Here is a 23,614-nt window from a genome sequence, read left to right as displayed (position 1 = left end):
CATGAAGCCAACAGACTTCAAAATACAAACACAAAAATTTTACTGACTAAAGGGAAAAAAAATTACCTATTACATTTAAGAACTCTGGCTTAAGGAATACATACAGAGTATCTCACTCCAATATTTACTTGCAAAAGTAAGTAGAACTCCACACTACAGAGACTCACTTGAAAAAGGAGTCACTGAGAAAGGCCATATTAGAATAATTATAACACTTCTTCCACGTTGTGAAGTTTTGAGAGTACTCTACATGAATTAATTTGCACCAGGCTTACCCGTATCACAGGCATACCGTCACATATTGTGGGCTCAGTGTCAGACCACCACAATAAAGCAAACATAATAAAGTGAGTCACACGAATTCTGTGGTTTCCAAGTGCATATAAATGTTTACGCTATAGTCTATTAAGTGTGCAACAGCGCTATGTATTAAAAAAATCAATGCACATACCTAAAATTTTATTAAAAATACTTTATTGCTAAGAAATGCTAACCATCACCTCAGCCTTAAGTGAATCCTAATCTTTTTGCAGATGGAGGGTCTTGCCTCAATGCTGACTAATCAGGGTGATGGTCACTGAAGCCTGGGATGGCCACAGAAATGTCTTAAATTAACACAACAATGAAGTCTCCCACATCGATGGGCTCTCCCTTTCATGAATGATTTCTCTGTAGCATGTAATGCTGTTTGATAACATTTCACCCACAGAACTTCCTTCAAAATTCCAGTTAGTTCTCTCAAACTCTGCCACTGCTTCATCAACTAAGTTTATGTCATATTCTAAATCCTTTCTCATAATTTCAACAATCTTCACAGCATCTTCACCAGGAGTAGATTCCATCTCAAGAAACCACTTTCTCGGGTCATCCATAAGAAGCAATTCCTCATTTGTTAAAGTTTGTTCATGAGACTGCACCAACTCAGGCACATCTTCAGGCACCATTTCTACTTCAAGTTGTCTTGCTATTTCCATCACACCTGCAGTTACTTCCTCTGTTGAAATCTCGAATCTCTGAACGAGGGTTGGAATCAACTTCTTCCAAACTCATGTTAATGTTGATATTTTGACCTCTTCCCATGAATCATAAATGTTCGTAGTCATATATCATTGTGAACCCTTTCCAGAAGGCAAGGATTTCAATTAACTTTTCCCAGATCCATCAGAAGAATCACTATCTATGGCAGATACAGCCTTACAAAATGTCTTTCTTAAATAATAAGACTTGAAAGTCAAAATTTCTCCATGATCCACGGGCTGCAGAATGGAGGCTGCCTGAGCAGACAACAGTAATCTCATTGTACATCTCCACCAGAGCTCCTGGGTGACAAGGTGCACTATCAATGAGCAGTAATATTTTGAAAGGAATCTTTTTCTGAGTAGTAGCTCTCAACAGTGGGCTTAAAATAGGGTCTTGCTCTGGATTAGGCTTTGGCTTAAGGGAATATTGTGACTGGTTTGATCTTCTATCCAGACCACTAAAACCTTCCCCGTATCAGCAATAAGGCCAGTTCACTTTATCATTCATGTGTTCACTACAGCAGCACTTCAAGTTTCCTTCAAGAACTTTTCCTTTGCATTCACAACTTGACTAACTGGCACAAGAGGGCTAAGTTTCAGCCTGTTTTGGTTTTCAACGTGCCTACCTCACTAAACTTAATCATTTCTAACTTGACTTAAAGTGAGAGATTTGTGACTCTGCCTTTTACTTAAACCCTTACGCCACTGTACGGTTATTAATTGGCCTAATTTCACTATGGTGTCTCAGGGAATAGAGAGGCCCTAGGAGACGGAGAGAGAGATGGGGGAATGGCCAGTCAGTGGAGCAGTCAGATCACATGCTATTGCTTAAGCTTGCTATCTTATACTGGCATGGTGTGTGGGGCCCCAATCACATAAACAATTACAATGGTAACATCAAAGATCACTGACCACAGATTACCATAATAGACTAATAATGAAAAAGTCCGAGAATTCCCCAAACGTGACACCAAGACACAAAGTGAGCAAATGCTGTTGGATAAGTGACACTTATTTGCTCAATGTGGGGCTGCCAAAATCTGCAATTTGTAAAAAAAAAAAAAAAAAAGTACCTCAAAAGCACAATAAAGTGAAGTGCAATAAAACAAGGTATGCCTTTACTTATATTAATATGATTTCTTGCCAGTACAGTTTTCAATACTACTCAAAAAGTACTTGCTGAAATTACAAAGTTTCTCTATTTTTTAGTCATATAGTATGTATCCACTGCACATTCTAGCATGGTTTTGTGGGGCAAGTGAAAGTTTTCCTACATTGTTTACATTCAGGAGAATTCTACTATGAGTCTTTTCATGGTTCCCAAAGAAATGAGACAGCTGAAGGCCTTCCCACATTCTTTACATTTATAGTTTCTCTCCAGTGTGCATACTTAATGTTTCATGTGTCCATGAAAGTTTGTGCAACAAAGAAGGCTTTCCCCCATTCCTTATGTTCATAGACTTTCAGGTATGAGTTCTTTCATGATTTTGTAAAGAACTGGGACGAGTGAAGGCTTTACCACAGCTTCTACACTGATAGGGTTTCTCTCCAGTATGACTTCTTTCATGTTTTCGTAATGAACTGGGACAATCAAAGGCTTTCCCACATTCCTTACATTTATAAGGTCCATCTCCAGTGTGCGTTATCATGTGTCTTTGAACATATGAGAGATAAACGAAGGCTTTCCCACATTCCTTACATTCATAGGGTTTCTCTCCACTATGAGTTCTTTCATGTTTCTGAATGGAACTGAGATAGGCAAAGGTTTTACCACATTGCTTACATTCATATGGCTTTTCCCCAGTATGACTTCTTTCATGTTTTTGAAGGGAACAGGGAAAACTGAAGGCTTTGCCACATTCCTTACATTTATGAGGTTTTTTCCTAGTATGAATTCTTTCATGATTTTCAAGGGACCTGGGAGTAATGAAGCCTTTACCACATCCCTTACATTCATAGGGCTTTTCTCCACTGTGTGTGCTTTCATGACATTGTAAGTAATTGGGACAATTAAAGACTTTCCCACAGTCCTTACATTTATAAGGTCCATCTCCAGTGTGCTTCATCACATGTCTTTCAAGGCTGGTGAGAGAACTGAGGGATTTTCCACATTTTTTACATTCATAAGGCTTTTCTCCACTGTGTCTCCTTTCATGAATTTGAACGGATTTGCGACAACTAAATGCTTTACCACATGGCCTACAGTTATAGGGTTTCTCTCCATTATGAACTCTTTCATGTTTTCGAACATAACTTGGCCAAAGGAAGGCTTTACCACATTGCTTACATTTATAGGGTTTCTCTCCAGTATGAACTCTTTTATGTTTTTGAAAGTTATTTGGACAACCGAAGGCTTTACCACATTTCATACATTCATAAGGCTTTTCTCCACTGTGTCCCCTTTCATGACTTCGAAAAGATGTGAGACAACTGAAGGCTTTATCACATTGCTTACATTTATATGGTTTCTCTCCAGTATGAATTCTTTCATGTTTTCTAAAGTAAGTGGGGCAACTGAAAGCTTTACCACATTGCTTACATTCATACGGTTTCTCTCCTGTGTGAGATTTTTCATGAAGTCGACAGGAACTGAAACAACTCAGGGCTTTACCACAGTGCTTACATCTATAGGGTTTCTCTCCAGTGTGAATCCTTTCATGCCTTCGAATGGATCGGCGATACTTCAAGGCCTTCCCACATTCCCGACATTTATATGGCTTCTCTTCACATTCCTGATACACGTATGATTTGGATGTAGTGTGAGATCTCAGGTGCCTACTAAAGGATGAATGATCCATGAAGACTTCTCCACAAAAACTGCATTTACAAAGCTTTATTCCAATAGGAGTTTTCTTTGTCTGATTATGAATTGGAATCTGGCTGAAGGTTTCCCCATACTGACTACCTTCTTTACTCTTAACAAGTCTCTCAAGCATATGACTGCTGTAAAACAAAGAGAAGCACACTATTAATGGCTTATTTACTAATGATTTCATACCTATCAATAGTTACGACAATGACTTTTTTACTGTAATCAAGGAATGTGTAAATTCCAGCACTCTGATTGAATGTTGAATGCTGTGCAAGAGGGCTCCATCGTAGCTATTACCAAAACAGTGATATGCATAACTGAGGTTTCTAAATAGTGTTTCCAAGTCTACTACTTTTCAAACACTATCTACCACATTTGAGAAAAATATTTTGATAAAAATATTCTAGGAATGAATCAATATGAAACTGTGCTGATTTGTTCTATATGCTGTTTTTAAAATGTCATGACACAGGAAGATTCTCGCATGGGATATTGCTTTCTCATGTGAGTGCAACTCACCTTAGATCTGTCCTGTGATTTTCATAGTGATCTTCAATGTTATGGTCTTCCCATTTTCCTCCTAAAATGCAGACCAGGAAAAGTCATCGGAAATTGTAAAAGACTATAGAAAAATCGTTAGATTCTAGGTCGATGATGAGCTGTGACCATGCCTAGTTTATTTACAATCTATTCCCTTTCTACATTTCACCTCCTGAAACAGCACTGATAAGCAAGCAACACTAGTTTTCTAACTGACTACGTAATTAAGTAAGAATGTTGTCATCCCTACCTATTGAGGCCAGATTCCTGAAGGTTTCCTTCATCACATCTCTGTAGAGTTTCTTCTGGGATGGACCCAGCAGAGCCCACTCTTCCATGGTGAACTTTACACTCACATCCTCAAAGGTCACTGAATCCTAAAACATCCCAAATACATATATAGGAGGATGAGTGAGACAAACAGCAGTGTGGAGCTATACTCAAGTCATAAGAAGTTTACATATGACTCTGTTGTCTCCGTATATTTATTCTATAACCTGGTCTTCAGAACTCATTCTCTGGCACACTCACTTCCTCATAAATTTAACAGCATCACGAACACATGGAATTTATTGTACATTTTTATTCTGATCACTTCAAGTCTTCATTGCTCTGTAGTGTCAGGATACGAGAGCCCCTTGGAGAAAAGAAAGAAATGCTATACAAATGACATAAATATTACCATATTAAGCACTGCAATTCCTCATGAGATAAACTCCTTCATATCCTTCTTTAACACCCACCATATCACACAGTACTGCATAAAGCATAGGGTCACATCTACATGAGGGTTTAGTGAATAAAAACAAAGCAAAGAACTGCAAGCTTTCTCTTCTATTCCCATCCCCAAACAGGAGACACCAGAAGGCCTGTGGAAATCCAACCTGTAACAAGATCCAGCTGGCCATATTGTCCTGACCTAGTCCAGGCCATGAGAAGTAGTCACATCCAGCTGGCTGAATGAAAATATTCTTGTGGAGGAAAATGATTTATAATTAGTTTATAAAATATTTCCACAGACTCAATTTTATCTTCTCTTCTCTATCTCCTTTCATGGGGCTAGGAAGTTATTCAGAAGCTATAGCTCAGGCATGTGGAAGAAGGCATGTAACATAGACCTGCACAAAATCCCTCCACTCATGAGCCTCACGGTTAGTTCCCATCAATTTTTAGACACATAGGAATGCACACTGATGATGAGCTCGCATAAGAGGTTTTCCTGGCAGAATCATAATAGTGTAACCTGGGCCTTGGTGACCTTGAGGAACAGGTTAAGACGTGGAATTTGCAGGAAATTTCATTGAGGTCCACGATGGTTTGATGATGAATTTGCACATGATTAAAACTACACAAAGAGTTCAACAGTGCTTTCCTCCAAAAGAACATAAAATCTCCTTTCTCTAATTTCAGCAATACCCAACCAGCCACTCTAGAGGCTGGCCTCTCAATTTCTCTTTTCTGAGTTCCCCTGTGAGGCACAGCAGCATGACAGCCCATCCCAAGCATAGGAACCCCTCAGTGGCATAATTCCCCTAAATGCTGGTCCCGGAAAGAGATCAATAATCCACTGACGTCCATGTGCAGGAAACAGAGAAAAGTTCCCGATAGCAATTCTGAGGCTGGAATTGACCTATTCAGGAGAGGAACAGCAAAATAGGAACCCCTCTCTTGTTGTGGGTCCAGAGGGTAAGAGGCGCTGCCTGCTCAGCCCTCATTACACTGCTACCCCTAGTTCCCAGGGGATATGTTCTAAGATCCTCAGTGGATGCCTGAAACTGCAGATAGGACCAAACCCCACACATACTATGCTTTGTCCCATACATACATGAATATGATAATTTACAACTTAGGCATAGTAGAGACTAACAACAATAACTAATAATAAAATAGAACAGGTCATAAAAATGCAGTGTGATAAAAGTTACCATAGATGTTAGCAACCTCAGCATACAATTCTTGTCCTTTCTTTATTAATTTGAGAACTTCCACCTTTTCACTTAAAGGAAGCACTTTATGGCTTCTCTTTGGCACATCCGAATTGCTAGCACCCCTACGCTTGTGGTTTGGGGCCACTATAGAGTAAAATAAGGGTTACTTGAACACAAGCACTGCAATACTGTGCCGGTCAATCTGATGACTTAGATGATACCAGGTGACTAATGGGTGGGTACCACATACAGTGTGGATACTCTGGACAAAGGGATGATTTACATTCCAGGTGGGACAAAGCATGACGGCATGAGAGTTCATCAGGCTACTCAGAACAGCATGTAATTTAAAACTTATCAATTGTTTATTTCTGGAATTTTCCATTTAATATTTTGGACCACAGTTGACCATGGGTAACTGAAATGGGGGAGAGCAAAACCACAGACAAGTGGAAACTTCTGTACTCTTTCTACAGCGGAAGTGTAGAGCTCGATCATAATCAAGCCCCACTATCTAGTTTACAGAACAGAGTGAACACGAGCAGGCTCGAGACTGGTTATCCTTCGAAATTCTGGCTCACAGAGTTCATCTGTTGCTGGTATCCTCGAACTGGGATTTTCAGAGTGACTCTGCCAACCTTACAGATAAGAGGCCTCAGTGTGTCTAAAGTGTCTGTGCAAACAATTTGGTCTATAGTAAACTCCTATTTCCCTTTGAGAGTCTGTAATTTTGTCACATGTTAGGCAGAGGATGCCTATGTGATCAACCCCCAGAAAACACCCTGGCCACTGAGTCTCTACTGGGCTACCCTGGGAGACAATAATCCACACCTGTACTCACAACTTTGTTGCTTGGAGAACTGAGCCCAGCATATGTGACTACAATGAGAGACATTTGGAAGCTGACTCCTTGTTTCCTCCAGACCAAATTCAATTCAGTACCAAACAAGACTAATAAAGGATATTTAATGATCTTCATGGAAATTTTTTTTTAAAGATTTTATTTTTTTCCTTTTTCTCCCCAAAGGCCCCAGTACATAGTTGTATATTCTTCGTTGTGGGTCCTTCTAGTTGTGGCATGTGGGACGCTGCCTCAGCATGGTTTCATGAGCAGTGCCACATCCACGCCCAGGATTCAAACCAACGAAACACTGGGCCACCTGCCATGGAGTGTGCGGACTTAACCACTCGCCCACGGGGCCACCCCCTTCATGGAAAATTTTTAAATTGGGGGTAGTATGTCAAAGTAAGTGAAAGGATGGCACATCTTCTCAGAAAGAACCAACCTGTGTCACCTCTCCCAAATCAGATCTTTAGAACATCCTATAAATCCTCAAAACACACTCTTTAGGAGTCAACAAAAACTACTCCTCCAAACCTAATAAGAGGAACAATTGTCAAAAAATGAACAAAGTGTTCTGAAGAATAAAGTGGCGGTCCACCCAACACATATCAAGAACTTTTAAGCTACAGGATGCCACATGATACAGTATTAGCAGACAGACAGACAGAACAAGGGAAAGGAAAAGTGTCTTCCGTGGGTTGGGATTTAACATGGAAAGTCGGTGAAGGACAGAGTGGGCACTGGAGAGCAGTGCCAAGTACCATGAGCGCTTTAATACCCGGGGCAGGGACACACTGTGATCTAAGCGGAAAAATGCATTATATTCCCCTCTGTTCCATGGACAATAGTCAATTCATCATAGATCTAAATGTTAAAGATAAAACGGGGCCACCTTCAGAAGTCACAGGTAAGTGATTCATTGACACAACAATAGGGAGAAAATTCTCATAGAAGAAAAAGAGTAAGCCATAAAGCCAGAGACTGACAAATATACTAAAATTAAGGTAATTAGACAAACAAAAGGGAAAAAATCAGCAGTACAAAAGGGTTAGTTTGCAGAGTAAACACGAACAGACGCATAATTTTAAAATGGTAAAAGAAGCAAAACACTCATCAGAAGATGAAATACCACGCATGAAAAATGACCGTCACCTTGTAATGAGGTAAGAGGCAAATAAAATGTCAAGTCCCCATTTCACAGTGATTAGAACAAAAATTCATCAATTTAATAACCCCAAGTATTGAAGACCATTGTCAACAAATCAATAAATTATGCACAAATAGTGGAGGGCTCCAATGATACACTCCATTACCATTTCCTGTAAATTTGAACCCAATCACTAGCTACAGCCCAGTAATTTTTTTCTTATGTTTTATTCTATTTTTATTGCAGTAAGAGTGGTTTATAACATTATATAGATTTCAGGTGTACATCGTTATACATTTCGATTTCTGTGTAGATTACATGTTCACCACCCAAAGACTGAATATAATCCATTACCACACGCATGTGCCTAATCACCCCTTTCGCTCTCCTTCCTCCCCCCTTCCACTCTGCTAACCCCCAATCCAATCTGTTTCTATGTGTGTGTTTGTCATTGGTTTTATCTTCTACTTATGAGTGAGATCATACAGTATGGAACTTTCTCCCACTGACTAATTTCTCTCAGCATAATACCCTCCGGGTCTATCCATGTTGTCACAAATGGCCAGATTTCATCATTTCTCATGGCTGAGTAGCAATTCCATTGTGTACGTATACCACATCTTCTTATGCATTCGTCCCTTCATGGACACCTAGGTTGCTTCCAGGTCTTGGCTATTGTGGATAATGCTGCAGTGAACACAGGGGTACATGTATCTTTATGCATTTGTGTCTTCAAGTTCTTTGGATAAATACGCAGCAGTGGAATAGCTGGATCATAGGATAGATCTAATTTTAATTCTTTGAGGAATCTCCATACTGTTTTCCATAGTGGCTGCACCAGTTTGCACTCCCACCAGCAGTGTATGAGGGGTCCCCTCTCTCCACATCCTCTCCAACACTTATTGTTTCCTGTCTTGTTAATTATAGTCATTCTGACGGGAGTGAGGTGATACCTCACTGTAGTTCTGATTTGCATTTCCCTGAGACTGATGTTGAACATGTTTTCATATGCCTGTTGGCCATCTGTATACCTTCTTTGGACAAATGTCTGTTCAGATCTTCTGTCCATTTTTTAATTAGGTTGTCAGTTTTTTGTTGTTGAGATGTATGAGTTCTTTATATATTTTGGATATTAACTCCTTATCAGATACATGGTTTGGAAATATCTTCTCCCAGTTGTTAGGTTGTCTTTTCATTTTATTGATGGTTTCCTTTGCTGTGCAGAAGGTTTTCAGTTTGATAAAAGTCCCATTTGCTTATTTTTTCTATTGCGTCCCTTGCCCAGTCAGACATGGTACTTGAAAATATGCTGCCAAGACTAATGTCGAAGAGCATACTGCCTATGTTTTCTTCAGGAAGTTTCATGGTTCCAGTCTCACATTCAAGTCTTTAATCCATTTTGAGTTAATTTTTGTGTATGGCGTGAGATAATGGTCTACTTTCATTCTTTGGCCATGTGGCTGTCCAGTTTTCCCAACACCGTTTATTGAAGAGACTTAGCTTTCTCCATTGTACGTTCTTGCCTCCCTTGTCAAAAATTAGTTGTCCATAGATATGTGGGTTCCTTTCTGGGCTCTCAATTCTGTTCCATTGATCTGTGTGACTGTTTTGGTGCCAGTACCATGCTGTTGTGGTTACTATAGCTTTGTCATATATTTTGTAGTCAGGGAGTGTGATACCTCCAGCTGTTCTTTTTTCTCAGTATTCCTTTGGCTCCTCAGGGTATTCTGTTGTTTGATATAAATTTTAGGATCCTTTGTCCCATTTCTGTCAAAATTGTTGTTGGAACTTTGATAGGGATTGCCTTGAATCTGTAGATTGCTTTAGGAAGTATGGACATTTTAACTATGTTAATTCTTCCAATCCAAGAGCACGGAATATTTTTCCATTTTTTTGTGTCTTCTTCAACTTCTCTCAAGGATGTATTATAGTTTTCCGTGTACTGGTCTTTCAGCTCTTTTTGGTTAAGTTTATTCCTAGGTATTTTATTCTTTTTGTTACAATTGTAAGATGGGATTGTATTCTTAATTTCTCTTTCTGCTACTTCATTGTTAGTGTATAGAGATGCAACTGATTTTCAGATGTGGACTTTGTATCCTGTAACTTGACCATATTTATTATTTCTAAAAGTTTTTTTAGCGGATTCTTTATGGTTTTCTGTATCATGTCATCTTCAAATAGTAATAATTTCACTTCTTCCTTTCCAATTTGGATCCCTTTTTTTTTTCTTGCCTGATTGCTCCGGCTAAGCCGTCCAATACTATGTTAAATAAGAGTGGTGAAACTGGGCATCCTTGTCTGGTTCCTGTTCTTACAGGGAGAGCTTTCAGTTTTTCTCCACTGAGAATATTAGCTGTGGGTTTGTCATATATGGCCTTTATTATGTCGACATATGCTTCTATGCCCATTTTATTCAGAGTTTTTATCATAAATGGATGCTGTATCCTGTCAAATGCCTTCTGTGCATCTATTGAGTTGATCATGTGATTTTTATTCATTTTATTAATGTGGTGTATCATGTTTATTGATTTGCAGATGTTGAACCATCCCTGCCACCCTGGAATAAATCCCACTTGATCATGGTGTATGATCTTTATAATGTACTGTTGTACTGAATTTGCTAGTATTTTCTTGAGGATTTTTGTACCAATGTTCATCAGGATATTGGCCTGTAATTTTCTTTTTTTGTGTTGTCCTTGTCTGGTTTTGGTATCAGGGTAATGTTGGCTTCGTAGAATGAGGTAGGAAGCTTCCTCTCCTCTTCAATTTTTTGGAAGAGTCTGAGAAGGATAGGTATTAAGTCTTCTTTGAATGTTTCATAGAATTCACCATGGAAGCCATGTGATCCTGGACCTTTTTTGGGGGGAGGTTTCTGATTACTGTTTCAATCTCCTTATTGGTCTATTCAAATTCTCTATTTCTCTCTTGATTCCATTTTGGAAGGCTGTATGATTCTAAGAACTTATCTGTTTCTCTAGATTATCCAATTTGTTGGTGTATAGCTTTTCGTAGTATTCTCTTATACTCTTTTGTGTTTCTGAGGTGTCTGTTGTAATTACTCCTCTTTCATTTCTAATTTATTTCAGCCTTCTCTCTTTTTTCTTGGTAGTCTAGCTAGGGTTTGCCAATTTTGTTTATCTTTTCAAAGAACCAGCTCTTGGTTTCATTGATTTTTTTTTTTTTGTCTCTATTTCATGCATTTCTGCTCTGTTTTTATTATTTTCCTCCTCCTACAGATTTTGGGCTTTGTTTGTTCATCTTTTCCCAGTTCCTTTAGCTGCACTATTAGATTATTTATTGGGGATCTTTCTTCTTTGTTGAGGTAGGCCTATATTGCTATCAACTTTCCTCTTAGAACCACTTTTGCTGTATCACATAGATTTTGGCATGTCGTGTTTTCATTTTCATTTGTCTGCTGATATTTTTTGATTTCTTCATTAACCCAATCATTGTTCAGTAGCATTTTGTTTAATCTCTACATATTTGTGGCTTATTTGATTGTCTTTCTGTAGTTGATTTCTAGTTTCATACCTTTGTGATCAGAAAAGATGCTTGGTATTATTTCAATTTTCTTAAATTTACTGAGACTTGTTTTGTGGCCTAGCCCAGCAATTTTTTAACAATGTCCACAGAATTTATTGTGTATTTGCGCTTGGAGACTCATACAAGGGTGGCATATGCTATTAGCAAAACATCTAGAGGATCTACCAATAGAACCACAAAGAGTATTCCAAAACATATATCAATAACCATTATCATTATCTACTGTATAACAGTTATGGTCACCTTGCACAGGCAGGTGGACTGCAACCCATGATCTGATTCAGATGTCTACGATGACAAAACACACATGCCTAGAAGATATGAAAAGGTGTATTACTTCCATAATGAAACTGTCAGGGGAGGGGAGGGCAGGCCTCTCAAGCAGGTGGGAAATGGCTTGAGAGAGCAAGGAGAGGAGACTGCCTGGGTGTTTCCCAGGAGAGGTGAGGGGGTGGGCTAGGGTGAAAGTTCAGGTACCAGGGCAGGGCCTTCTGTGGATGAATCACTTGCCATAACTAGAAGAAGGAGCACCCAGGCTTTCTTTTCACTGTGTACAGATGTGGGGCACAAGGGGATGAAGATTTAAAGCTCTCTTGGCAGTCAAACATCAAAAAAAGGAGTCAGACACTTCTGGCCTCTGGTCTGGCATGTAAGGAGCTTAGAAACCAGCTTCCACTCCTCAGAAGAAAAAAGCCAAGAAACTTAAAATCATCAACTCTTCATTCAGAGAACTGAAGGCACAGGGTAAACCGCTGTGTATACAATTAGGAAGAGAGACCAAAAAAGTAGCCATTTAAAAATGTGCCCAGAATATTCTGTTCTTCTTGACAAGGCATGTCCTCAAAACAACCTGTTTCACAAGAGCATAACTGACTGGGATTTTCCCAGAGCCTAACTGACCTGGGGGGGATGGAAATAGCCAATTTTAATCTCTTCTAGCCTTTTCTGCTTTCAAGAGTGGGGCAGTTGTGAAGATAACAGGCTTTTCCCCTCCTGACAACAAATATGTGGTGTCTGTCCCAATGCCACTTCTCCAACTCTACATCATCAAAGAGGTGTCCAACAGTTCAGTTCAATCCTAACACTAACCACCGAGAGTTCCCATCAGACTGTACAATTGAAGAGCTCAGTCGCACACAATGCCTCAACTTCAGATGCCAACCACAAATGGGGTGTCACCATTGCTACCAACAATTCTCCTCAGACATCTACAAATTCACAGATTCTCTCCACACCCTGTCAGGCTTGGCAATTTGCTAAAACAAATCCGAGAACTCAGTAAAGCCATTTACTTGCTATTCTTGGTTTAATATAAAGGATACAGTTCAGGAACAGCTACATGGAATAGAGGCATGGGGCAAAGTAGGCCAAGGGTAGGGGTGAGGGTGGTGGACGTAGGGCACCTCTGCTCTCTAGATATGTTACCCTCCCAGCGGCTAGATGTGTTCACCAACCCTGACACCCTCTGAATTCTGTCTTTAACGTTTCTGATGCAGGTTTCACTACATGGGCACAATTTATTAAATAATTAGCCACTGGTGATTAACTCAGTCTCCAGCCCCTCTCCGTTCCCCAGAGGCTGGGAGCTGAGGCTGAGAGTTCCACGTCTCTAATCAAAGCTCGGTGGTTCTGGTGTCCAACTCCTATTCTGAAGCTATCCAGGAGCTGGCCAAGAGTTGTCTCATCTAAACAAAAGACACTCAGGGCCAGCGCACTGGTGTAGTGGTTAAGTTCTCGCACTCTGCTTCAGTGGCCCAGAATTTGTGGGTTCAGATCCCAGTGTAGACCTACACACCACCCATCAAGCCATGCTGTAGCATTGTCCCACACACAAAACAGAGAAAGGTTGGCACAGATGTTAGCTCAGCAACAATTTTCCTCAAGCAAAAAGAAGAAGATTGGCAACAGATGTTTTTTGTTGCCAAACAAAAAAAAGACACTCTATCACACTTATTACTCAAGTAATTCCAAGGGATTCAGGAGATTTTTGCTAGGACCTGAGAACAAAGGTCAAATATCTTTCTTATTATATCACAGAAAGTCAAGCCCAGGGACACAGCCTCACTTAAAGATTGAGACCCAATCACTGGACTGGCCACAATCACTCTGCCCACACCTCCCTCTACATCAACTGGGCTCCTGTTTAATGTTAGTGCACTACACTGAAGGAACTAGATGCTTTCCAGTAACATCAGGAAGACAGCAAGCATGTCCCGTCTCACCACTCCTAGTCAACATTGTACTGGAATAACTAGCCAATGCAATTAGATAGGAAAAGAAGACAAGAAGTATAGAAATTGGGAAACAAGAAATAAAAATGTTTTTGTGGCATATGACAAGATTGTCTACAAAGAAAATCTCAAAGAATCCCAAATAACAACGAAAACCTCCTAAACAAATAAGACATTAGAGAAAGGATGAAGGATAAAAGGTTAATATACAAAAGTCCACTATGCTCTATAAATCCACGCAAATATACTGACCTTTGACAAAGGACCAAAGGGAAGTCAATGGGGAACATAGTGAATGGGAAACTATTTACAAAAAATAGTGTAGGGAAAACCGGACATCTAAAAGCAAAAAAAAATCTACACACAGATTTCACACCTTTCACATAAATTAACAAAGTGGATCATAGATTTAGTATAAAATGCAAAACTACAAAACTTCTAGAAGATAACACAGGCAAAAGTCTAGGTGACCTGGGTTTTGGTCATTAATTTTGAGATGGAACAACACAGGCAAGGTCCAAGAAAGAAAAAACGACAGGTCTGACTACATTAAAATGAAAACTTGCTGCTCAGTGGAACAGTGTTAAGAGAATTTAGAAACAAGCCATAGACTGGCAGGCAATCTTTGGAAATCACTTATCTGACAAAGGACTAGGACCCAAAACATCCAAAGAATTCTTAAAACTCAACAAAATTACAATAAACAACCCAATTAAAAATGGGCAAAAGATCTAAACACACACTTTAATGATGATATACAGATGGTAAATAAGCACATGAAAAGGTCCTCAAAATTGTATATCATCAGGGAACTGCAAATAGAAGAAGAATGAAATATCACCACACACTCTTTACAATGGCTGAAATTCACGACACTGAGAATACCAAACAATGGCAAAGACGGAGGGCAAGAAAAACCCGCATCCATTGCCAGTGGGAATGGAGAATGGGATCCCTACTTTGGAAGAAAGTCAGTTTCTTCAAACTAAGCCTGCTCTTCCCATACGATGGAGCAATCATGCTTCTTCAAGTTTACCCAAATGAGTTGAAAACTTACATCCACAAAAAATCCTGCATGTGAACATTTTGGAGAGATTTATGTATAACTGCCAAGAATTAAATGTAACCATATATGTCTTATACACAAATGAATAAAAAATCACTGGTACATCATAGGACGAAATATTCTTCAGAGATGAAAAGAAATGAGATTATGAAGCCAAAATGCTATGGAGAAACCTTAAAATCATATTGCTAAGTGAAAGCAGCCAACAGGACAAGGCTACGCTGTGTGATTCCAAGTATGCGGGAAAAGGTTCTTGGTCTCCAGCGATGTGGGGTGGGAGGAGGGAGGATGAACAGGTGGAGCACAGGAGCTTCTTAGGACAGTGCACATGTTCCACAGTAGTCCCCCCTTATTCATGGTTTCACACTCCGTGGTTTCAGTTACCCACAGTCAAGTGAGATCCAAAAATATTAAATGGAAAATTCCAGAAATAAACAATTCATGAGTTTTAAATTGCATGCCATTCTAAGCAGCATGATGTAATCCGGCACCATCCTGCTCCGTCCCGACCAGGACGTGACTCATCCCTTTGTCGGACACATCCACGCTGTACATGCCACCTGCCCGCCAGTCACTTAGCAGCCACCTTGGTTATCAGACTGACTGTCGCAGTGTCACAATGCTTGTGTTCAACTAACCCTTATTTTACTTGATAATGGCCCCAAAGTGCAAATTTAGTGATGCTGGCAATTCAAATAAACCAAAGAGAAGCTGTAAAGTATTTCCTTTAAGGAAAAGGTGGACAGTTCTCAACTTAAAAACAGGAAAAAAAATGTATGCTGAAGTTGGAAGATCTATGGTAAGAATGAATCTTCTATACATAAAATTGTGAAGGAAAAAGAAATTCATGCTGGTTTTGCTGTTGTTCCTTCATCTACAAAAGTTACGGCTACAGAGCATGGTAAGTGCTCAGTTAAGATGAGGCACTAAATTTGTGGGTGGAAGACATGAACAGAAAATGTGTTCCAATTGACTGCAACGTGTTTCCCCATAGGTGCGTATGGACAGGAAAAAACATAGTACACATGGGGCTCTGTACTACCCGACCCAGTTTCAGGCATCTACTGGGGGTCTTGGAATGTATCCCGAGGAGAAGGGGGGACTATCGCATATGATACAGAAATGATGGAGTCACGTCAATTCACATTAGCCGAAGACCAGAGACTATACAACACAAAGAGTCAACCTACTGAAGCTTATGGACTTCTGTGAATCAAAACTGGCTCATCGGATGGAACCACAGTAACGGGTACCACAGTAACACAAGACACACAACACAGGGCAAACTGTGTGGAGGCAGTGGGTTATGGCGGAAGTCTCTGCAGTTTCTGATCAAGGTTTCTCTAAACCTAACTGCTCTTAAAAAAGAGCTAAACCCTACTAGGAAAAAAAAGATGAAGAAAGATGTGCTAATATTCATCCCTGATGACTGACTGATGACAAAAACAGGCCATCTTTCATTCAATTAATTTGACCTTATTTCAACAAGCCATTATGGTGCTCTATGAGGCCTGCAGCCTGAGGCTTGGAAGAGAGGAGAAACTTCCTCTGAGTGCCTTGTTAAGAGCCCAGCACCGTATGTTCTGAGACGTGAAATGAGAACCTCCGTTTCTATCAGTAGTGTCTCAACTCCAGTGGATAAAAAGGCCTTTTTTGTGGCCTATTCTATGCAGAGACAAGTGTTACTATGATTTATATTGAGGACAAATGAAGCAAGAGATTCCCAGAGTTCTTTTACCACAAAGGGGCAACTCTTAGAGAATCACTCAGGAGCCGTAAACACGTGCACGTGGGGACAAGTGTTGGTCAGCACTAGGATGACTGCTTGATGTATGGTCACTGTGATGACCCTTGGGTTTGGTCCTTCATCAGAGATGTCCCAATTAAGACATGAAAGCCAGCAACTCTACCTGAGCTCCATCATGAACATATGTGGTGATGTCATCCCTAAAGTCTATGAAATGCCCATCGGTTTTCACTCCGGGAGTCCTAAGGAGCTCCCCAGGCAGCCTGGGGATCTGGGAAAGGGGTGACCTCCTTTAGCACCATGGCACCTGGCAATGGACTGAGGACATGGAAGGCCACCTACTCCCATAGGCAGGATATCGTAGAAACCGCAGGTTTGGCCCCATGGTGTCTTAAGGGGGTCTCCAGAGCCATGCTGAGCCCCTGGGGTGCTGTTTCCAGGCTGCAAGTCAAAATGGACTGCTGGCTAGGTGGTCCCATGCTCAGAGCCATGTACTGCCAGGATCACCCGGTGAGTAGAGGTCACTGCGGCTCTTTTGCTGAAGCCTCTCCAGTGCAGGAGACTCTGAGGGCACCGTCAGGACTGCCTGTTGTACGGCAATTTAAAGAGTCTCCAGTGTTTTGTGGTACTGGTGCCCATTCTGGCGGGCTGATTTGCAATTAACAGCACAAATAAGTTCAAGTAAAATCTCTACACAAAAATGTTATCTCTAGAACAACAAAAGAACCTAGTAGATGCGGTGGGTGCTGAGGGACAACTGCTGTTTCTTCATAGTGTCAGGGAGGGAGCGGGTCTCTGCTTATCAAATAATTTCCAGAAATTTAACAAAGTTGTCAGGGCCTCATATTATATGTGTGGCAATGTCCCATCCACTTTTCTGAGCTCCCTTTTTCAATATTTGCATGTCCTGAATGTCCTCAGAGGATGTGTCATTAATGTAACATCGTCCATGTGTTCTTGGACACACCAGGATGCAGTTCAGACCCCGCCTGCGGTGGTTGTGGGAGGGCACAGCTGTGGAAGATCCATGAGGACAACCCAGTAAAGGGGCATCATGTCCCTTCAGAGGGGAAGGCCAAGTGCAGCTGAGAGGCTGTGGACACAGGACTGGACAGAACAGACTCAGCCAAATCTGTGACAGCAGGATATTGATCACTTGCTGATTGGCTGTGGTCAGTAATTTCCACACTGTGGGGACTGGGGACAGAGGTCTGTGTGGTGCAGCCCCAGTCTCCAGTTGAGGTGAACCACTCTGAGGGGTCATTCATTCTCTCCAGGTTTAACGACAGGACAAATTGGGCTGTTAAAAGCACGCTAGGAATAATCAGCCCCTCACTAACCAGGTTTCCTCTACCCTTCTCAATCCTTCCAGGCCCTGGGAAATTTACATTGGGCCACGTTAACTACTTTCTTTGTGGGGGAAGGTCCCTGGGCTTCCATTTTCTCAAGCCAATTTGTAAGTGGCAAAGACTTCATATAATTTTAATTCTTGAATAATTGGATCAGAGCTTCCCAGCTCACTATGGGATATTTCAGGACAATGCGTATTATGACCATGGAGAGTTTAGGCAAAATCGTGCTTCTGATGGTTAAGGAGAAACCTTTGTCCTATTTGTCCTATATGCATTAATGCCCCTAAGATCAGCAGGGGCACGTTACTTACGTTTAATGGGATCCCAGGTGTAAACGTCATTTGAGACCAGGTATTGGTTAACTGCTTGAAGGTTTCTGAATTAGTGCATCACATCAGAGAGCAAAATTCATTCAGAACCCAGGGTGTAGAGGCCCAAAATCCAAGCAGTGTACCTTTCTCTGTTTTGTTCCATAGACTCTGACAGTATATTTTTGACTATCAACGGGGCAAACTGTGGACCGTTGTTTCAGTACTTTACTGTATCCTTCCTCCTCACTTCTCTCTTTTTAAATGACAGCTGTTTCAGGAGCGACCCTGCAATGGGCCTGCCTGTGCCCCAACTCCAGGGTGTGTTAGGGCCAACCCAGCCTCTGTCACAGACAAATTCCAGCAAAGACATTGACCCACAACGGCTTTAAGGAGGACCCAATCCCATAACTCTGCTCCCAAATGCCTACGAATTTTCAAAACTGCCAACTCTGCTCAGCTGAACCTAGAACTGAGGTTGGTGGATCAACAAAGCAACACCGAGCAACACAGCTCCCAGCACGAGCTCCCAGCAAGCAGCAGCCCACAGTGCATGCCACCACCAGGCAGCAGAGCAGGGGAGCAAGTCAGAGCAAGAGAAGACAGACCCTTTGTGGCCGGCCGGTGGCACAGCAGTTAAGTTCGCACGTTCCACTTCAGCGGCCAGGGATTCACCAGTTCGGAAGCCGAGTGCGGTTCGGAAGCCAAGAGTGGACCCACACATCACTTATGTAACCATGCTGTGGCAGGCGTCCCATATATAGAGTAGAGGAAGATGGGCACGGATGTTAGCTCAGGGCTAATCTTCCTCAGGAAAAAAATAGAGAGAGAGAAGACAGACCCACGGGTGGGGGTCATGTCTGGACATGCTGCTCAGGGCACCAACTGTCATGGTCACCTGCAGAGAGGTGGTTCCCTTGTTGGGACTGATGCCAGGATGGCACACACACACAGAGTAGGACAAGGCTTAGGACTCACATCATAGAGGTCTGAGGGGAGGGCAGGGCCAGCCTCTCAAGCAGCTCTGAAAGGACTCAGAAAGCAAGGAATGGAGCCTGGCCTGGGGCTTCACTGGGGCTGGGAGTGGGGCCGGGGCAAGAGCTCTGCACACAGGCAGGGGCTGGGGTGGCGGGAATCTCCTGCCTGCTCTAGAGGAGAGAGCACCCAGGCTTCCTCCTCAGCTTGTCCAGGTCGGGGCACAAGGGGAAGAGGGTGAGTGAGGCTTAAGCTGTGAGCAGTCACCCAAAAATGTGGAGTCTGACTGCTCACTACAAGGACAAAGTGGGTAAGAAAAACATGCATTCTCGATCAATTTATAAAGAAACACTAACAGGAGACTCAAAAATAACCAAAACTGTACTTGAGGGTGGCTGGAGTACCAGTGCTGGAGGGGACCAGGATATATGAGGCAATGAATCTTACACATTTATTTCAAATAAACAGAGAACTTTAAGTATACTGTATTTTACTATTTAACAGTCTTTTATTTAAACTTTTGTACATAGGAAACCATTCTAACATTTAATTCCTTTAAACATTATCAGTTACAAAAGTGTAAATTATTGAAAACGAAAATATTTAAATGTCTTTCTAGATATAAGGACATGCAGCATCCAGGTTTCCGGGCCCTCTCCCACTGGGGTGTTTCCAGGAATAAGCAGGATATTATAATGCAATAGGGGTTTGAGGTTTGCCACTTAAATACAGGAGGATTTTGGAAGATTTACATAAGCTTTCAGAAGAGTCCCTCAAGTCAATCAAAACAGGCATTTCATTGCTTTAGCCTTTTAACTTCGTTTGTTCTCTAGGAATATGTACATACAAAAACTGATCAAAAAATGACACATGCACCTGAGAACTTCAAAACATTCATCTCACATCTTGAGGTTCTCTGGCCTAAATGGAATAGAAATTCTATTTGTTTCCAGAATTTTCTTGCTTTGCTCACCTCCTATCTCTCCATCAACTTACAGTCTCAGGGCCCAAGTACTAAGGGAAACTACAGCCAAAGGGCTGCACTAGTCCATGGAGAAAGGAATCCAAAGGGAAGAAACACAAACACTGGAATCAGCGTAGATGAGCAGCCTGCTTCCCACAGGACAGAAGGAAAGCCACGGTCAGAAGGTCCCACGTTCCTGACTCTCCTGGTGGAGACAGAGCCCTGGAGGGGGTCTGGCCCTGGAGAAGGAGGGGAGGGCACGTGAGCAGCCACAGGAAGGAGCTCTGGGAGCCCCACACACCCTCCTCTCCCCAGGGAACAGTGCACATGCTTCCTCTCTCAGGCTCCATTCTCACAGTGAGGAAACTTGGCTGGATCCAGTTTAAGGTTCTGACCCAAATGGACCCCAGATTAATGGGCCCTCATCCAGGACACAGAGCTCCTGACTCTCACAGACTTTCTCAGTGTAAACAAATTACTCTGAGTGCACCTACACTGTGGATGCAAAACTCCAACTATGTCTAGAAACAGGCCCAAGGAATCCACAGTGACAACCTCAGAAAGGGCGTCACTCCCCACCCCATGAGCACGTGCACCCCCAGCTTTCCAGGGCTCTGCAGCTCCTCTCAGGATAAAGGCTCCTTCCATGGGGGTTTGAGCAGTAGGACACCTGCAGGGGGAGGCTCCCCAGGAAGGACAACTGGGCCTTCAAGGCCTTCCATCTGCAGGCCCAAGGGGTCCTTAGCTTAGACTCACTGCCCTCAGGCCTCTGTCCCCACTGGAGTTTTTCTGGACCATCACTCATATTTTAAATACACAAACCCAGTGGTTGAACAATCCAACTATAACACTCAAACCAGTGTTGATGTGGAAATGAGGGAAGACAATTGCATGGCACTTTGCTGGCTCAACAAAAAACCCCACAAGAATGTATTGCATTGTGGGAAAAAAAGATGTTAATTGTTATTTCTATGACAAGAAATTTCTTTATAAATTATTAATCTTACTTGAACACTGCAGGTCTGCAAGTCTAAACCCTAGAAATCCATTTGAACTCACCGAAAATAAAAGAACAGTCCTCAGAATGTTACTGTCACACTCAGGGGAGGAAAAAAGAAAAACAATGTTTAAATCGTGGAATGTAAAACTGGAATATGATTTTTCTTCTGAAATTTACCTCTTTCTGCCACTTTGGAGATATTTTATATCGTCTTCCAAGCTGTATTCATTAAATAAATTTTTATTCATGGCAAACTGAGACTAAATTTAAGTGAATATACCTTTTCAAGGTGACAACCCCAGGGAGGGGCAGCACTGACAGGACAGATCGCCCGGAGAAGTTTCTCAAGAGGAACCTGCAGCGAAGGACTGCCAGCTGCGCGTCCGCGCCCAGGTCGCAGCCTGGAGGAGAGGCGGGAGGAGCTCGCACCACGCGCCTAACGGGGGGATGCGCTACTTTCTCTCAAGAAAAACATCCACGAACGAGGAATAAACCCTCTTAAAAGAGCCGCCCACTGACTACGGAAAGGTGATAAACAACTAAAATATTGGGTCTGTTTGTGGTTGATAATGATGCGGGGAATCAGGAACCGGAAGTTGGCGTTCGGGAACGCGAGGAGGGATCTGGAAATTTAGGGATTTACTGTCGGTCCTGGAAGAGCTGGGGGGACAGGGTCGCGGATTGGAGACCCTGCTCCCCAAACACTTAGAAAACTCAGGAGAAAACGGGTCCCCTCCGAGGAGAAAGGAGGCCCTGGGGACCCACAGACCGCAGCCCCTCCGCGCACGGACCCCGGAGCCCGAGGCCCGACTGTCCTGCGGGCCCTCCCGCGGGCCCCGCACCGTCTGGGACACGCGGGGCTGCGGGCGCACAGCGGCCCAGAGACGCTCCGGCCCAAGTCGCCGCGCGCAGGGACCACAGGACGCCCGGGGCCCGGCTGCCGGCCCCGCCCCCACGCTGCGGCCGGAGGGGCCTGAGGGCCGAGCGCCGCCACCGCGGACTCGGGGCCGCAGACCCCGGAGGGGACCGCGGGAGGCCGGGCCCGCCCCGCCGCTTCCCACCAGCCCCTCCTCCTCCGGGGCTGAACTCTCACCATTGCTGAGGCTCGTGGGGCCCCCGGCGTCCTCCCCACGACTCGGTACAGGTCACAGCGCCACGGAATCCGCGGCGGAGCAACGTGGCGTCCTTACGAGAAGCGACCCGCCATCGGAAAGACTGCGGAATGACAGGAAGTCGGGGGTGGTTGCGGACGTCGCCCCGCCCACCTGCCCGGGAACCAACCCTGATTGGACATTTCAAAAGACCCCGCCCCCTCACTCGGGAGTGACAGCAGGATGGAGATCCTGTGTCTGAGCTGACCTGGCGCTGTACCTTGTCCTCTCCGGGGACTTTTCCATTGAAACGCGGTGCTGTGAGGCCACTCGAGGAACTGTAAACCTTTGCAAACACAGACACTCAAAAGTCACCTCATGGTGTGTAATGATTAATCTGACTCCACTTTGATCTCTGACTGTTGACAGTGTTGCGTCTTCCACCCAGCGCTTCCCCACCCCCTCAGATCAGACTTTAAGGAATCCTATGGCCTCACAAACCTTGGCTCTGATGGGACATTGGAACCGCAGCCCCAGCTGGGCGCAAGGTCTCCTCGCACTCTAAACACATGGTGTGAGGCGTGTTCATTCAATTCTCAGGTGTATGTTTTACCCTGGAGGGAAATTTATATTAGATCATTTTTTTAATGTATCCTGAGAGAACTTTGAAGTGTGAAGGCTATAATATCCCTAAGGTAATTCAATTCCTGTTTGGACTGATAGAACAAAAAACCAGAAAAGATTATGTAAATGTGGGATGTACATGGAAAATATTCATAGGCTTAAAAGATTAGATTGCAAAACTCATTTGCATTGCAAAACTCAATGCATTTATCCACTTATTTGAACAGTTTTCTTTTTTTTTTTTATTAATGTTATGATAGATTACAACCTTTTGAAATTTCAGTTGTACATTTTTGTTAGTCATATTGTGGGTACACCACTTCCCCCTCCGTACCCTCCCCCCACCCCCCCCTTTTCCCTGGTAACCACCGATCAGATCTCCTTCTCAATATACTAATTTCCACCTATGAGTGGAGTCATATA

General features: G+C 42.7%; 1 protein-coding gene across 3 annotated transcripts; it reads right to left on the bottom strand.

The window, feature by feature from the left end:
• Positions 1–452: 452 nt before the first annotated feature.
• On the bottom strand, positions 453–22,691 carry LOC123278742 (zinc finger protein 709-like). 3 transcript variants are annotated; one of them, XM_070492157.1, is made up of 5 exons: positions 22,570–22,684; positions 21,757–21,877; positions 4,622–4,748; positions 4,351–4,411; positions 453–3,962 (listed from the first exon to the last, which is right to left on the bottom strand). In XM_070492157.1, exons 3-5 carry the CDS (start codon positions 4,707–4,709, stop codon positions 2,483–2,485), a joined length of 1,629 nt encoding a protein of 542 aa, XP_070348258.1. In that variant the 5' UTR covers positions 4,710–4,748; positions 21,757–21,877; positions 22,570–22,684; the 3' UTR covers positions 453–2,482. The 3 variants fall into 3 exon arrangements, with proteins under 3 accessions (XP_070348258.1, XP_044608368.2, XP_070348259.1); XM_044752433.2 differs by lacking the exon at positions 21,757–21,877 and having other exon boundaries at positions 22,570–22,691; XM_070492158.1 differs by lacking the exons at positions 4,622–4,748; positions 21,757–21,877 and having other exon boundaries at positions 22,570–22,686.
• Positions 22,692–23,614: the final 923 nt, after the last annotated feature.

The sequence above is a fragment of the Equus asinus genome, chromosome 20, assembly GCF_041296235.1.
Source record: "Equus asinus isolate D_3611 breed Donkey chromosome 20, EquAss-T2T_v2, whole genome shotgun sequence".
NCBI classification, from domain to species: domain Eukaryota; kingdom Metazoa; phylum Chordata; class Mammalia; order Perissodactyla; family Equidae; genus Equus; species Equus asinus.
The sequence above is the reverse complement of the archived record's forward strand: the minus strand, read 5'-3'. Positions and strand labels throughout refer to the sequence as shown.